The sequence below is a fragment of the Cyanistes caeruleus genome, chromosome 19 (genome assembly GCF_971803275.1).
Source record: "Cyanistes caeruleus chromosome 19, bCyaCae1.hap1.1, whole genome shotgun sequence".
Lineage (NCBI taxonomy): Eukaryota > Metazoa > Chordata > Aves > Passeriformes > Paridae > Cyanistes > Cyanistes caeruleus.
This window is the reverse complement of record NC_141719.1, coordinates 2,419,280-2,437,004: the sequence shown is the minus strand read 5'-3', so window position 1 is coordinate 2,437,004 and position 17,725 is coordinate 2,419,280. Positions and strand designations below refer to the sequence as shown.

General features: G+C 43.6%; 1 protein-coding gene across 3 annotated transcripts in view; it reads right to left on the bottom strand.

Moving 5' to 3' along the window:
• Positions 1-2,719: 2,719 nt before the first annotated feature.
• The window catches only part of GAS7 (growth arrest specific 7), a 76,026-nt gene continuing 61,020 nt past the window's right edge, over positions 2,720-17,725 (bottom strand). For all 3 annotated transcript variants that reach the window (XM_086856688.1, XM_086856689.1, XM_086856690.1), the window contains exons 8-14: positions 13,339-13,413; positions 10,657-10,735; positions 9,423-9,551; positions 7,462-7,585; positions 5,712-5,791; positions 4,378-4,476; positions 2,720-3,662 (exon numbers count right to left, since the gene is read on the bottom strand). In XM_086856688.1, the coding sequence (XP_086712814.1) occupies positions 3,549-3,662; positions 4,378-4,476; positions 5,712-5,791; positions 7,462-7,585; positions 9,423-9,551; positions 10,657-10,735; positions 13,339-13,413 (700 nt within the window). In that variant the 3' untranslated portion in view covers positions 2,720-3,548. The remainder of the gene's footprint in view (positions 3,663-4,377; positions 4,477-5,711; positions 5,792-7,461; positions 7,586-9,422; positions 9,552-10,656; positions 10,736-13,338; positions 13,414-17,725) is intronic.

The following is a 17,725-nucleotide window of genomic DNA, read 5'->3' as shown; positions in this document are numbered from 1 at the left end:
TAAGAACTGACCTGCTCTGGGACCTCAGAGCATACAGAGACGTGAGATAACCCTGCCAATCTGAACCCCACAGTGACTAAACCAGCAAAAACTCACACCAGGAGTGTGAGCTGCCAGATGAAATGAGATGATGCTCAGTACTGGAGGAAAGAGACTTGGTTTGGTATTCCATTACTCAGTTACACAGCAGCAGCATCATGCAGCATCCACACATGCTAGGATTCTAATAAAACGCCAAGTCTGATCAAGCAGCTGTTTAGGGGGAGCATGAAGACAGATTGGATTTTGATGCATTTTTTGTCTTCAGTGGAAGACAAACAGAGCACTGCTGAAACTCCTAAAGTCACCTGTGAGAGCAGGAACCCTTGCTCTCCTTTAAAGGTGCCACTACCCTCTTTGAAGATGCTGCCTGTTAGAAGCAAAGGAACTCCAGCACGCACTGACCTGTAAAGCATCACACAACCCAAAAATCCATCAGAGAAGGGAGTGAGCCAGAAGGTAACAGAGATCTGCAGTGTCATATCAAGAAGGAAATCATCTTTTGAAAGAAATGAGCTGAAAACTGTTTACAAGCAACAGCAAAATTTGCACTGAATACAGGTGGAAGTGTTGTGGATGAAGCATTTCTCCTGTCGTGGAGCAGAACCCGGAGTCTCCTGGGGCTGGGGAAGATCCACAGCCAGGTACCTGCGCTCTCCTCTGGTTACTGAAGTGAAAAAGAGATACAGACTCCACCAGGAGAATTACAGCTCTGGGCAACTCACATCCCTGAAATATTTCAAGTGGACCAAGAGCTAGAAGCAGGAAAACTACCAGGAAATAAAACCAAAAGTAAAAAAAAACTAAAAAGAACCCAAAACCCCCCAAACAAACAAACAGAAAGCCAAACACACTAACAGAAACAAAAAACCCAAACTAAGAATTCAGAGCAGCAAAAATACACCTTAGCAGAGGAATCAAAACATGTTATAGTCCCCAGAGAAACCTGTGCTAATGGACACAGAATTTCCAGTCCAAAATAGATAAAGCAACAAACATCTTTAAAGATAGAGGAAAAATAAAGTGTAATTGCTAACAGAGTATTTCAGGTTATTTTATTATATTTGTATATATATATATATATATATATATATATATATATATATATATAGTATATATTGTATTTATTAAGGAGAATACTGTATAAAGTGCACAACTAGTTCTGTTTTGCAATCAAAACAAGAATGTGCTGAGGCATTGTCAAGATTGCTCATTTCAATTTCCAACAGAGCCTAGAACAGGGGGCAATCTGCAATGCAGCTTTTATGTGTTCACATTGTTTTGGCCACCAAAGTTTTGAAAGTTCAACCTGCATTTGTGGCTTAAGAAATAAAAAAGTGCCTGTCCTCTGAAGTGCAAGATATGAGTTAGGAGAAGTATACACTGATATGGCCAAAAATTGGTAGGGCAGAGAGTGAATCAGTAGAAAGACTGGAAAGGAGAGATCATCAACTGCCCTGCTTGAGGGAAGAAGGGAAGGAGGATTCCAGGGAGGCTCTCACTGAGCTCAAGGACACTCAGACAAACCAAACACTTCAACTGGTGTTGCAATGGTCTGTGCAGGAACTTAGGGGAGGCTCACATCACAGTGTGCTCTTCCAACACCAAGAATAAAACTGCGGTCCAAATTCCCAGGTGTGCAGGGGAGGTGCAGAAGAGGAAGTGTCACACCAGGAGCAGGGATCCTAAGCACGCAGCAGTCATGGCACTACACCTGCCAATATGCAAAGGATGCCAAAGGTTTGTAAAGGTTAACGAAGCAGCAGAGGAGTGGGTTGTGAAGGCATTTGCAATACAGGAATGGACCTGTACTAGGAAAGAGATGGTTGAAAAAAAGGGAGCAATAGAAGAATGCAAGAGAATTCTGTTTGAAATAATAAACCAGCAAATTAACCACTGCAGCAATGTTATAAACATGCTTCAGCTAAGACTCTTCTGTGTCTCAGTTTGTATTTGTAAAGAGGAATATTGACTCCCAATGATCTAATGACAGCATTTGGAGGATGGTGAACAAAAACCTGAAAGAGTAGAACGAAGGAAGGATGCAGTTCTGGGCCTGGGGAGAAAAAGACAGTAACAGTGAGATAAAATGGAGCAAAACTGTGGATCAAATGCAATAGTATGATTTGGGATATTGTAGCTAAGACCACAGTAAACACTGAATAAAGGCCACAGTGGTGAGAATCAAGATTTGTCCTGGATCTAAAGCAAGAATCTGAAGAATTTTTGCATTGTATGAAATGCTGAAAAAATACATTAACAGCAACACTGAATACTCAATCAGAAATAACAGCAGAAGAAAATAAATACCTTTTCAAAACCAGCCCCCAAACTACATAACACTATTTTCTAAGAGCAGTGTTGAATTTTTGGTGGTTTGCAGTAAGGGTAACATAGAAAAAAAACTCAGGTTAAGACTCTGATGGTACAGAAGTGCTGGGCACCTACATCTACACTGAATGCAATCTAGCATCACATTCATGGCACCTTTGAAAATCAGGCTCCAAAAAGACAAAAGCCAAAATTTAGCGGGACAAACCCGGTAATTAAAAATACCTAAAGTCTGTGATATTCACCTGAAGAAACCAACAAAGGAAATTTTAACCTGAATCCCAAGTAAACTATTAGAGGACTACCTTTAAGGAGATTCTGTGGAAAAACACCTTGCATGAGCAGGAGAGGATTTTAAACATCTCATTTATTCCTTGGAATATGACCTCCTTCTGTCATTGAGGGCACTCTGACAGCTAATGAGGTAGGTATAGTACAACCAAGTCTTTCCTGATAAAAAATTGTGATGGTAACACTTTCAAACTTATCGACTGGCTGACAACAGAAATCATGAAAATGGGTTTATGTATCCCTGAGAGGGAGTATAAAACAGGAAGAACAGGAATCTTCTCCATGGATTTTGGGAGAAGGGCCATCACTTCACTGCCGTGGTGAAAGACAGTGTTATATGAAAAGCAATGTATTCACACAGCAGTGCTGCAAGATACACAGGTTTTATAAATGGGGGAGCCAGGAAAGTTAATTGACTTGCCTATGGCCATGAGGGCAGTCAGTGATAGACCTGGGATTCATGATCAGGCCTTTCTTGCCTCCTGCATCATAATCAGTTATCTCCTTGCTGGCCAGAGGCTCTCTGTGTGGTTGTTCTAACATACCCTATAGAGATAGTCATGCAAGAGGTGGAGCACAAAGTCACTGAAGAACAGAGCACTTTCTGTGCCAGGAAGCAGATTTCTCCTGGAAGCTGCGTGCAATTGGGAACCTCTGGTGGGAAGCACACATCTGGTTTTTTCACCCTGGAATGTCTGGTGCTTAAGGCTTAGCACAACGAGGACCATTGTAATGACTAAATGGAACAGAGAGAGCCCATACAGGCATGAATTACAAGGTGTCTGTCTGGTAGTGAAACAACCTTTTCCCTATGCTCTTTTGACCCTTAAAAACAATCGTTAGCCTGCTTAATTCAGTGGACTCAGCACATCCAACTATAGATCAGTCTATATTTCCATGTCCACAGGTCGGATATCTCCAGTTTTGTGTTCTTTTACCCACAGTTCCCTGTCTTTGGCAGGATCCACTTTCCGAAGCAACTGATCCACAAGTTCTACTGTCTGAAACGAAGAAAACAAGAATCCAAATGTCAAGGGCACACTTCAAGCAGGGAGTCATTGCTCTGACATGCAGAGCAGCTGTGGGCATGCCTACACTGCATCTGCAGACAAGTGAGAGCTGCCTGTGCATGAGACTGGATGGACAAGACAGGTCTGAACATGCAGCCCTGTGTAAGCAGAGAGGAGGGAGACTTAACATGAAGAAGCAGGGACAGGTTTACTGTGCCAGGCAGCAGCCAGGCAGCCTCAGACTCCTGTCCTGCAATCTGCACTTTACACCAAACACAACTGTACTGAGTCAGCATGCATCCCCCCCACGTTTTAGTATTTGATAAATGGCCAGTTTTTAATAAGGAACAAATATATATATTCCCTTTTCCAACAGTCAAACAATTCAGCATCTTCCTTGCACAAACAGAAGACTTCAAGGAGTAGTGCATCATGCTGGGACAGCTAATAATGCTGGCCAAATGTCCTTCAGTTGGTTTGTCTCCCCCAGGAAAGAGCTGTGATCCAGCAGTATGAAATGTGATCAGAGAGTCCTGGAGGAGCAGGACTGCAGGGAGGCACCACAGCACTGCTGCAGACTAACAAGCTGCCTGCAGACACTTCTCCCACATCCTTTGACAAAAGCCAGTCAGACCAGGTCAGGAGGGACCACAGCTCAGCTGGAGGGCAGTGAAGACCACAGAGACCGAACAAAAAGCACACTTACACTTTGGTTGAACATGTCTGTCTCGTGCCGCAGCTGTGTGTACTGGCACAGATGCTGCCGAATCATCTCCACCCTTTCAACTTCTAGTCTCTCAAGCTCCTGGACATGAAGAAAAACAAGTCCATATTTTTACTGGAACCTGAGCTTGGAGGCCCAGAGAAAGGATGAAACACAAAAGGCTGCCAGTAGGTGCGATACTGCCCCAGGGTCATGCTTTGGAGCTGGACTCTGTGGTTGCACATTCCTCTGCTCTGCAAAGAATAAGAAACAGCAAGCAACAGCAGTCATCTCAGCCTGAGCCTAGCAACAGTAAAAAAGGTCAAACCTTTCCAAAAGGTTCCAAAACGGACACAACCAAGGCAGAGAGTGGAGCCACTGCCTTCAGAGATGCTGCAAGCAAGAGGGAATCTGTTTCCTGCAGGAAGTTTTGTGTGCCTTATTGCTGTCTACAGAAATTAGAGTGATTCCCTGGGGCAGCAAAAGCACATTGGGGTGGATGGCTCAGAGCAACCCCCCATTCCAACCAGATCCCTATCAGAGCACAGTTCACACGATGATGAGCTGGGAAAAGCTTCCACCTTGCTCAGCTGGCAGTAAGCAGAACCCAGCAACACTTCAGTTGGAAAGGCAGGTGATTTCTATCGTTCCTCCTAATGTTTTCTGCCTCCCTCTTCTTCTGGTTTCTGGTATTATACCCCAAAATCTGCAGTTAGTCCTTCTGGACTGAATACACTGAGCACTGTGTGCACTTTTGGGCACCACAACATAAAAAAAGACATTAAGCTGTTAAGTGTGTCCAAAGTGGGGTCACAAAGATAGTAAAGGGTCTGGAGGAGAAGCCTTAGGGGAAGCTCTGGTGAGATCCCACGTGGAGCACTGCAGCCAGATCTGAGGTTGGCAGCACAACAAGGATATGCAGCTTCTGGATTAAGCTTGTAGCAAAGCAGGCTGAGACAACTGGGGCTGCTAAGTCTGCAGGAGAGATGGCTCTGGGGAGACTTCAAAGAAAATTGTGAAATCGTGGAATAGAAAAATGCATTAATGTATAAATGGATTTGGTGATTTCTCATGTGTTTTCCTTGTGCATTACTTCATCCTTCCTAAGGACAATTGAGTGTTCTGGCCCCTAGGCAGCCCTGAACTGGTTTAATGACTTCTGCAAACAATTATTTCTTCTTTCCCCTAACGATGAGTTTTCCTTGGGACTGAGAATGGGCAACACAATGTGAGATTTATCACCCAATTTTCCCCACTGCTTTACACTGAAGTAGCTGTGAATGATGAATACTGTAGGATATTACAATTTTGCAAGGGTAGTTTAAGATGTCACATACCAGAGTGGTGGTCACCATCTCCTCAAACCACTTGGACTGGGCTTGATTGTAAAGATCCACACAGCGCATCAGGTCATCCCCTGAATGAGTCAAGAGAGCAACACATCAGTCTTTTCTAGCCAGAACTCAAGGAAAGTGCAGGTCAGGTTTTGTAGACCCCAAGGATTTGAAGATGAACCCTGCTGGAGCTCAGAGGAGTTCTGCTACATGGTATTTGTTACATGGACCAACATTTCAACCAAATGCATACACTTGATGTATAGCAAAAAAAAAGCAGTTGATTGGGTTGAGTATGAATAGGGGCAAAGACAAGATTTTGAAAGAAAAATAAAAGTATTAAGAGTAGTATTTTACCAAATGCCCAGAAATATAAAAAGACAAGTTACTTCAGTTAAAAAAAAAAAAGGCACAGAGGGCAAAATATATATTTATATTTGAAAAAATAAAGTAATTAAAATGGGAAATCAACAATGGTGAGTTATGGAACTGCACTCTGGAGGTGAGACTGCAGTCTAAGAGGTCTCTGTCTCTAAGGGGAGTGATGCATCAGGCCCAGCTGATGGATGAAGGGATGCTGACTTGCAGCCTCATGCATTCTCCAGCCTCTGGAGATGCCAGATTCCAGCTGAGCTCCAGCTTCCTTCTGGGATCAGGGCAGCAACACAAGAAGCTGCAGTTCTTTCCATCTTTTTCTTTGTTGCAGTACTCTGCACTGACAGAGGGGGTGGAAAATTTGGAAAACAATTCTCAGAGATTGTTGCTTTCCAGCTGGGAAATTCTCTTTGTTCTTTAAATGATGCCAAATTTCTCTTTCCCTCTCTGATCTTCAGCTCTTCCTTGCTTGTTCAATAAAAATCGATTATAAACAATTTCTAAGAACCCAAGGAACAAAGACAGACTGTGAATTTTCAGGTCAATAAAGAACATGTCTCATTGAGCCTCCTGTTGGTAAATCAGAACTTTTCTTTCTCCTCAAATGATTGCCTGTACACATGCTCACACTGCCAGTGACTCTCCCAGTCTCCTTAAAACCCAGACACCTGTCCTGAAGTTTTAAAAACCTCAGAACTCTGAAGGAGCACTCTGCCAAGGAGCAGCCCTTGTTGAAGGGATGAAACATGGAAGCCCTAGCTAAAACTTATTTTCAGCAAAGTTCAACTGTATGTATCAGCTGTGCAGATCTCAAAGAAGCTCCTGATGGATCCTGCAGATGTGCTAGAGCCTCTGCAAAATATGCACAGGTCACAGCAAGTGGTTGCATCCTCAGCACAGTACAGTACACACTACAATGTGCTCGGCATTCCTAGAACAGAAATGATTTTAGTCACTGAGTAGCAGTAGAAAAAAAAGCAAAAAAAAACACTTTCAAGGAAAAAGACAGTAATAGTAAGTGTAATAGGCACCCACAAAGTTGTGGGTGAGTGTGATTTAGGAAAGAACCAAGGAAGGAACTATGATTTATGGAAGAAACACCCTCAGCTAAGCTTCTCTGAATCTGACTTTGGAAGTTCCACAAACATTCAATAATCTAAGGGCACTTTCATGAAACAGCAAGATAACTCACCCTACTTTTCTTGTTCTCACCTCAGTTACCAATAATTTGTGACATCTGAGCTGGAGAAACTAGGCTTGTTTCTTCTGAGGATTTAGCATCACACAGATTTGTAGCTACAATATTACAAACAAGAGCCACGTGGATGGATGGCAGGTGCATTCCACCTTGCTCTCGCCGTGTGCTGATGGGACTCACCTGCCTGGGTGGACTTCCGTCTGGCCTTCTTGATTTCCTCTTCTGTCTTGTTGCTGAGTTTCACCTCTAGCTGCTGTGTTTTCATTTCCAGATCCTTCTGCCTCTCTGTCAAGGCTTTCCGGGCCTTGGAGTAATTAAAAAAGATTCGTTAGTTACAGAGAAAAAGAACTGGCAGCTGCTTTCAGCCATCCAGGACTCCTTCACACAAGCATTTCTCAGCAAGAAGTCAGCAGCTTTGCATGAAACTGGGTCCTAACAGGGATTCAGGTTCTTACAACATCATGTGCAGTTCACAAAAGTGTCTTATGATCACAGAGGAGTCACCACCACCAAATCACAAATGCATCTGAACTCTTCACAGAGTTAAAAAGGCAAAGGACTAATGGCATCACTGCTCCTTAACAGCTTTCTCATTATCTCTGGAAGAAAAAAGAGCTGCAGCCTCTTTCAAATACCTTAAACAGAATCATTACCAAGACACCTCTTCCATTCACTCTTCTTAGAATCTGAATCGTTGAAGTAATTTCAAGGATCTTACAAAATTTGTCTTTAAGTATGTTCAATGTACACCTATCACAAACTAACAACAGGAACTTAATTCAGAAAAACTTATTCAGGTTCATGCCAACAGCAGAAATCAAGAACCTGAGGTCTGGTTACAACTGATGACTTGAACTACTTTACACAGAAGTTCTTCAAGCTGTTAAAACCTGTTTTATCAGTACAAATATATATTATACAGCTAAATTAGTAAAGTACCTTAACAAATAAACATTGTTACATGAAGGCTGATAAATACATAAAAATCACTTGTTGTGCATCAATTTGTTATAAAACCTGCCACTTTTGTTCTTTATACTGTACTAGTGTTCCAAACTAAACTGCCATGACTGTATTTTCTTAGCACCTTGCAGTTTTCTACAGTCACAGCAGCCCAAATGTTACAGCACTGTTGAAGCATTCCAGGATTTTTTTTCCATGTGCAGTTCTGAGGCCCTGGCTGGGTCCTGCAGGTCTGGAGAGGGAGCTGCAGGAGAGCAATCCATGAGAGGCTGAATGTTCCACAGGCACTTCAGCCACAGCTCTTCCTGCACTCATTCCTTCTTCCAAGGTTATTCCCAATTCACCTTCCCAATATTGCTACTGAGTTGCTTTGCAGCTAGGAGCGTGAGGAACTTTGTGCTTTGTGGAAAAATGCCTCCCTTGCCTACACTCAGCCTAACGACCTTGTGTATCCTGCAACAGTTCTGTCCCCCAGGGAACTCCTGCTGAGCTTTAATGAAAGCACAAACAGCTTTGGGGATGACTGGGAATGCTATTTTCCTTCACAGTTTGCATCCAAAAGCAAATCTCATGAGGATACAGTTCAGCAGCTGAGGCTCAAGCATCCCCATTTCTGCCAGCTGCTGGGGGATCACATTTTGTGGGTGTAACTCCCTGCACCACAACCTCAGCTACCTCCTGCCTTGTGTTTCATCAGCCCATTACTGGGTGCTGCTGCTGTTTGGATTTTTTCAGTGAGGATGCTTCTTGTGAAGGGTTTGTGATTTGGCAGACCAGGGTCCAGCTGCCCTCCACAGCCATCTGCTCTTGGCCACAGAGCCAGGTGAGCCTTTGACCTGACCCTGCTGCAAGGTGTTCGAAATTTTGATGACAATAGATGCACAGGAGTTTGAAGTATTTGCATCAAATGTATTAGAAATGTATTGCCCCAAGTTGGGAAGGGGAGGATGAACCAAAAAGCCACCTCAGCAGTGAAGATGTTTGCCCCTCACTTCCCAGACTTCAGCTAAAGACTGAACTAATGCCTGGGGCTGGGCAGAGCACAGCTAACAGTGAAAGCCCTTAGCAGGAACAGCTGTGGTCCTTTAGGACAGAACAGAAACTCTTCATGGGGCAGCTGCTCTTCTGCTCAAACCAGCAGCATCTCAGAAAGCCTCCAGGCTGTTCCCTGCTCCCACCTTTTCAACAGCTGTGTAGCGGCTGGCCAGGTGCTTCCGCAAGTCTGCGATGTGATGGTCACACTTCTTCATGTCCTTCTTGAAGTTCTCTCTGAAGTTGAGCAGGGGTTTCTCCACCTCACTCTGAAGCTGGTAATGAAAAAAAAGGAAGAAATGGCAGTAATGAGGAGCTCCTCACTCTTCACACAACCACACAATTGTTAAGCTGGAAAAAACCTCCAAGATCATCAAGTGCCATCGTTAACCCAGGGCTGCCAGGTCCACCACTAAACCCTGCCCCTGCAGTGCCACATCCACCTGTTTTCTGCACACAAACAGTGGGAACAGTTTAGAGGATGCTACAAGAGTTTCTGTGCAGTGTTTAAGGAGAACTACAACAATGGAAAAGCCCCTCTCTACCTGGCCTGCCTACACACACACATCACTCCAGGCTGCATTTTTTCCTTTTGGAAAACAATACAGGAGGACAAAGGGGAGCAAAAAGTATTTCACTAATTACAGCCCTGATGTCGAAGTTTAAGGCAGAGCAGTGGGTTACCAAGGCAGCAGCTGGTTGCCTGAGTAACCTCTGCTGAATTACTTACAAATGGTGCAGAGCTATAATTTTCCTCCAGAACATGGCTGTTGTGCTATCTGCCACTGTATTGAACTTGAACACCCACAGAGGTTAACAGAATGTAACAGGATTCAAGAGCATGTCACATGTGGTGGAAAAAACCCAGATAAATACCATAATTTGTAAAAGAAATCTCCTTGGGCATCACTAGAGATAAAACCCAAAAATAACATGATGTTCCCAGCACACTTTTGAGAAAGGCTAATGATACAAAAAAAAAATAGTTCTGGTTCTCTTCCTTCCAGACAGGTAGAGTAGATTCTTGCTGAGAAGCCAAATACTACCTTTCATTTCTTCCTTTGCAGAAGTAAAGTGTACAAGCACTAGTTAAATTTACTGGCTGGAACACAAAGCCCAGCTGAACAACATCTAGAATCAGTTTTACTTCTTTTTTATGAAAAATAAAGGCTAGATGTGTTTCAATTTACTCATCGGGTAGACTAAATAAACTGATTTCGGGAGGAAGATCTGGAGAGAGTCTCAGTATGTTTGTTCACCAACTTATTAATTCTTCTAAATTTGTACCACATGCATGTGTATTTCCCCCAGTAACATGCACTGAAGGGAGAGACACAGAAATTCAGGGCAAAAATCTTTGGAAAAGAAAGAACCATTTACCTTGGAAGAAAATTTGAGATGAACCTCTGCTTCATCAGCTAAACTCTTCTTGAGCTGAGCCCAAGCTTCTCCCAGTGTGCTGAAGGAAGAGAAGTACAATGAACAATCTCTCCCCCACCCATCCTCGTGGGATCTGTCAGACAAATCTGGCACAACACTTTGTACCATGTCCTGATCAGCAAAACCATGGAAAAGGGTAACAGAAATCTGAGAAAACAACCAACCTTTGTGACCAAGGCAGCATTCTGTTGGCACAGTTTGCAGCAGATCTTTGAATTGAGTTTGAAAACACAATTCATGATGACCTCCACTTACAGAGCCTCCACAAGGAAGATCCTTCAGTATCTTACCCCTACCATAACAAAGTATCCAGCAATGCAGTTTTGCCACTGCCTCTTCTACTTTGCACCCTACTTCAGAGAAAAGACTTACACTTCAGGTGAAAAGTCTTGGAGAAGCTTTTCAGCACTTGACAATTTCTCCATTGTCTTTTTCTTTCAGATTGCTTCTTTCAGATTATTTTCTTTCAGATTATTTCCAAGATAGTGGCAGCTGAGGCACACTCCTCCAGACCCTCTATGACAACCTAGACTCCTCTTGAAGTATCATAACCAAAACTACACTGCCCCCAGTACAGTAAACTCCAGTGGCTAAACTGGTAACAGTTTATTTTGTATCAGACACTCTTTTTTCTATGTGTTTCAATATGATTGCCTTTTTAGATAACAGCATGAAGTTGTTGATGAATAAGCTTGTGATTCACTATAGCCAGATCCTTCTCCCACAAACTGTTATGTAACTGTATCTTTCACATCCTTTGAAAGTATAAAACCCGCTGCTTTGTCCTCATTAAAATGCATCTTTTTTTTTTCCCAGTTAATTTCTCCATTTTAACACAAGAATTCTGAATTGCAACCTTTTCTTCAAATTACACATACCAACCCTCCTAGCTCTGTCATATCTCTGATTACAGTAAATCCATAATTTCTTCGATCCCAGGTTGTTCATTACAACATTTTAAAACCCCCAGAACTTAGGACAAACCCTTTGGGATCTCATTCCACAGCTACTTTCTGCAGCTTAGTTTCTGTAAGCAGTGGGTTTTTTTCCTACCTAGTTTTTTGCACTTGTATTTAGGCCACCATTTCTCTTGTCTGCCTACGAGAATCTCCCATCACAAAAAGCAATACTAAATTAAGAGCTGTGATGCTTGACCTACTCTCTTACTCCATCACTGAAGGAGTTTAGGTTGACTTGGCATTGTTCTCTATGCATACACAACAATTGCTCATCACCTTCGTTTTCCCCAAGTGAAAGTCTGATGTTTTATTCTACCTCTTTGCAAAGGTTTAATAAAGCAGAGCAATCTACAATTCCTGGCTCCTTCTATCTCTTCCCTTTTCAAGGATAATGAGATTTGACTGTTCCTGATAGCCTGAAAAATTACATGTCATCTGTAATCTCAAACTAATCATCTGTCACCCTCTTGTGCTGCTGCAAGGACTAGAGTCCTCAAACACAGTGTTCATCAGCTAAACAATTTAGATACACCTACAGAAGTGTTCCAAATATTTCTCCTTCCCTGAGGTCCTCTCCACTGGCCAGTTCTCACTGACACTAACCCTGGAATCTGATCCAGGAAGAGCACAGTGCCTTCAGCTCCACACACCCTGCACCAGGTCCCTTCCAGTTCCCTATTTCAATGTTTGTTAGGCTTGAGGGCTCATTCCCTCCCTTTTCACCTCCTCTGCCCTAGTTTCCTTCCCCTTTATTTTTTCAGTCATTCCCTCCCTCTCCCACTGTGGGTAGGAGAAAGTGGAAGGGAGATGTGGAAGAAAGTGGGTTTAGCTGTGCTAGGATCAGGTAAGCATCCACCCCTAAGGAGAAAGGAGGACAGAAACCATTGCCAGTGTAGGTGCTCAGGGCAGTTACAGCCCAGTTATCCTCTTGCAATTTCTGTCCCTGCCTCCTGGAAGCTGAGCAGAACACCTCATGCAGCTCCAGTGCTGGCAGAAACACACTGTGTCAAAGTTGTGGTGAGGACAGTCATTTCCAACTTTGGCTTTCAGTGCCAGGGTGAAACACACAAAGCTACCAAGTTCTGATCCTTCAGGAGTGGTGTCTTTGCATTATTACTGGAGAACTGTAATTCAGTCTGAATTGCACTGCCTAATGCCTTCTTAACAACTTCCAAGTGTGAAAATGTTGGAAATAAGAAGCAGTCTGCTGCTTTTCTTGAAGGGCCAGAACCCTGATGAGAAGACTTATTTATCCTCCCTCTTGTCTGTGCTGCTCTGATTGTACCAGCATTGATCTTACACATCTACTCTCAGTAGTATATATTTATATATTCTATATATTCTTTCATTTTCAAAGTAATTTAGTACACATACATGCTAATCCTGGAAGGAACTAGTCCTGGCTACAACAAGGACAGCATATAAACCTGATTGGAAAGGCAACATTTTAGACACATATTCCTAAAAACTTCTCATTGACAACTTCAAAAAAACAAACCCAAACAACTCTGAAGTTGCATCTTCCCCAACATGCCCAGGGTGCTAATCTAAATAAACCTCTTCTCTATGGGAAAGAGCTGGAGAAAATTACATGTACCTGCGTGGGAGAAATGTCTTTTATATTAAAATTCGTCTTCTGTGAAAGTCACAGAGACACACTTACCCTTCTTCCTGAGCAGCCAAGGAATTCTGAGACAGTTTGGACAGGTTCTTAGCATATTCCTCCTCAATCTTTATCCTACACTCACATACACACAAAGAGAAAATAAAAAGACAGCAGTAAGTAAGCTTTAAGGCAGAAACCCACACACGTAATTTGAAGAAAATTCTCTGCATTTTAACAGATTTTGCCACAGGAATTTTCCTTTCAGTCTCAGGGCTTGGCAGCACCAGTTTGATGAGCCGTCTTCTCCCCCCATATGCTAAAAATGCAGAGGCAAGAGCAGGGCTATATGCAGGACGGCATGTGAGACAAAATTAGCTGAAGAAGCTACAGTTCTGGAGAGCAAATAACAAGGACAGAGTGTTTCTGCTGTGCAACACGGGCTGTCTGCAAAACCAGAAGCACGTGGTTAAGTCTGCTGTGAAATGTGAGGCTGCACATCCTTGAGGCAAAAATGAAGGAATGCAGCGACCCAGGAAAAATCCAAATGAGATTTGAGGGGTTGGAGTGCACCTTTCTTAGGGACACCAAACACTTCCTGCTCTCTGTTAGGGGTGGCAAAGCATGGCAGAGAGCTTCTGTCAGCAGCACGAGGCTGGTGCATCCCGTTCCTCTCATGCAGCCCACTCATTGTCCTTGTCTTCACTCACTGGAAGGCACCAGGAATGGGAGCTGAGCTCTGCAGAGGTGAGGGCACAGAGGAGGGGAGGTGTTGGCACACAACTGCTGTGGGAATGACTGCAGGGAGGAGAAGGAATGCAGCTGTGGAGCGAGGGGACAAGGGTATGTGCTGACAGCCCAGCAGGGAGGAATGAGCAACTGCTGGTGCAGAGATGATGGGCATCATGCCTGAAACCACCTTCCCTGAGTTCTGCTGCCACTGAAACAACTGCAAGGTGCACAGCAAACAGTTGTCAGCTCGCTCAACAGAACATTTCTGAGAGAGCTGTGTGGCCCCCAGGAAAAAAACATCCTGATTCTGTGCAAAACCTGCTCTGAAGTGTCTGTCCACAAAGACTCAGAAGGTGGGGTATTTCTGGCATGCAAATTTGCAGGAGCTAGTTGAGCAAGTGCACTTTTGAGCTAAAAGGAGTCCCCTGAGCTAGCTGAGAGGGATCTGATGCTCTGGGCTGCTGAAAATATCCTGGTGGATGGTGTGGGAGGGGAAATGCCATGCTGTCGTCACGCTCACAGGAGTTCAGGGGAGGGAGCAGATCTGGGTGCCACAGCTGACAGCTCCACAGCAAAGCCATTGATTGGGATGTCCCTTCCAGCAACTGACTGGGATGAAGCTGGCTGAGACCCAAAATGACACCCAGCTTGGTGTGACACAATATTGCAGACCTTACCCAGGAGCTGGGGGTCCTCTTCTTCCCCCTCCCATGAGGACAAAACCAGCCAGCTCCCCATGCCTGCTCTAACAAGACCAACACAGGCATCAAAGGCTCAGCTGTGTTAGGAGCTCACTGTGAAAAGGGCCTTATCCAGGCACATTTCATCTAATGTACTTTAAAGACCTTCTTCAGGATGAGACTAATCTTGTCTGAGAAGTGACAATTTCTATGTACTGGAAAGACAGAACAGGTCAAAAGTAATAAAGGTGCAAATGTCTCTCCCCAGAGCCAAGGCTCACTGCTTTGGGCTCAATTCTCAGACAAAGTTCTAGTCTACAGCCTTCATCCTGCTGAAATTTGTCTTTAGGATGCCTTTGAGTGATTTTCTGTGGATGCTGGATGTTCAAAGGTGCAACAGTCTGCTGACTGTTCTGAGCTGCCCATGCAGACCCTCACAGAACCTGTGTCTCAGTCCTTTGTCTCATGAACAGAGGAGTAGCTGACCATCTTCCATCAAAAGGTCTGCTGTGAAAATACTGAATTTAAAATCCTGTCAAGTTCTTCTCTGCTACTGCTGAAGCTGAGGAATTATTGAATGTAGCAGGACAGAAGCAAGCCTGAAGTCTTCAGGAGGGAAGAGAGTAGGTTTAGATTAGATATTAGGAAGAAACTCTTCCCTGTGAGGGTGGGCAGGCCCTGGCACAGGGTGCCCAGAGCAGCTGTGGCTAACCCTGGATCCCTGGAAGTGCCTAAGGTCAGGCTGGACACTGGGGCTTGGATCAGTCTGGCCTAGTGGAAAGAGTCCCTGCCCATGGCACTGGGAAGGGTGAAACTGGATGAGCTTTAAGGTCCTTTCCAACCCAAACCACTCTGTGATTCTCATGATTTCACAAGCACACACAAGACACCCTATGCCTGGTGCCATCAGTGCCTGCCCTACATGTGGCACCAGGAAAGCAAAGCCACTGGCTTTGATGGAAGAGCTCCTCACTGGTTCCAGCTCTGACCTAGGCTCCAAGATTTTTTCAGGCATTTGAAGTGTTACATGTACTGCAAATGGATGGCACTACTAAAAGGGCAGACTGCCTGGTAAGGAGGATCATCTATAAAAGATAAAAATAGAAAGGTAAAATGTCTATAGTGACAAACCCCAAATGTAAGAAATAAATTATTCTACCTCAGCCTGGTTTCCTGTCACCACCTGTAGCCAAAAGGGGCTAAAAACCAAGATAAACCTCAAAGAAGGGAAGAAAAATCTGCCTCTTGACCCTACCTGATACAAACACACTGCAAACTCTGGATTGTGGTGACTGTGAAACACAAACATGCCAGAACTCTTGAGTCCATTTTCAGACATCCATGTGGCTGTTTGGCAGTAATTCCACCTTCCTAACAAAAAAACCTACAAGTTCTTGTTTCCACTCATTTGTTTGAAAACTTTCAGAATTTCACTCCCTATATAGTCAGAAGCATTACAGATTTTAAGTGCATTTTGACTGTCCTGACTTTACTAGTTCTAGTTGATTTTTGGATGTTTATTTCCTGTTCCCTTTTACATTTTTCTTTATTTTGAAAAACTGTACTTTGTGAGCCCACACTCAAATAATTTCAGTCATGACATATTATGGAGGATGAAGCAAAACCAGAGAGCTGTAAAAGGAGGCAGAGATGATCTGATGTGACTGGCACACAAGAAGAAGCTAAATAGGTTAAGACAACAGGGGGAACAGGGAGAAAAGGTGGCAGAGGATATCTGACAGACAGCTCCACAGCTGCCACTGACGAAGACTGTGACTGTGAGTCTTTTTACACTGTTCCTCCAGATTAGGAGGGAACAATGAAATTATCAGACAACAGAAGCATAATTACTTTTCCTGTAGTGCAGGGGCTGCAGAAGTCTTCCACAAATGGCTGCAGACAAACAGTGAAAAGTGCACACCTGGATCTGCTCAACATGGCAGAAATAACCTGCTATTTAACTTACATTTTCTAAACATAGCACTGCTTAATTAAAAAGTGAGTAAGATGCTGTTCCTTTGCTAATGGAAACACTGCTTCTAATACCTGGTGCTTTACAGGGCAGCCTGCAGATTTTTTTGGCTGTTTTGGAATCCCTGAATGCAAATGCTGGACCTTACTTCCACTTGATTGAAAGTAATTCCTTCATGCCACCAACACTGGATTTTTCAGTTCAGTGTATTTATTAATTAATTTCCTCCTTTTCTTGAGGTCTGTCTTCCTAAAAGTCAAAGTCTGTGGCTTTTATAACCCTACCTCTGTCAACAAGAACTGAATGAACATTCAATTGCTCAGTCTGAGCAACATACAAGAAGCTCCTGTAAAATCATGTACTTGATAAACCAAATTTCAGTTAGCTTCCCTCTTGTTGGATATTTGATGAAGAAATCTGGTTATCATGTCTTATACCAACTTCCTATTGAAGGGCTGTTTTTAACACCTGCCTGAATCTCACCTCCAGCAGGCTGATTGCACAAAGAGCATTTTACCGGACATGAAAATTCCCAGTTAAATGTGGTCTTGTGTTCCCCAAGGCACCTGATGGTCATCATGAAAATGTGATCAGTATTTCAGCCCTCTCAGCTGGAACATAGAGGTTCCCCTGATGGCCTGAGCTGTTCCCATGAATAATTCCTCCTGCTCAACGCCATCCTCCTCCTTTTCCACACAGAACAATCCTGTTCCTTTGTAACAAACAGATGAAAAACGTATTAATCTTCCTGGAACTCCCATCCAGGCCCTCTTCACACTCAATTCCCAACCTTTTTTTGTTTCTAGCACACAGTGGATCTTTTCTTTCCAGCATGCCAGCTTTTTCTTCTGCTGAGGACAGACACACCTCCCCACAGTGTCAGAGCTGCTCTCCTTGCTCTCTCTTATTTCACACCAACTTTCCCTTCCTCTTGAATGCGTCCTGCTTTTATTTCTGTCAAATTTCATTATATATTGCTTCCTTTGAAGCAGCTTCCCCCTCTTCTCCCTGGCTATCATAATTCTGCTTGCCTTCCCATCATGAGAACAGCAGACCTGTTTCT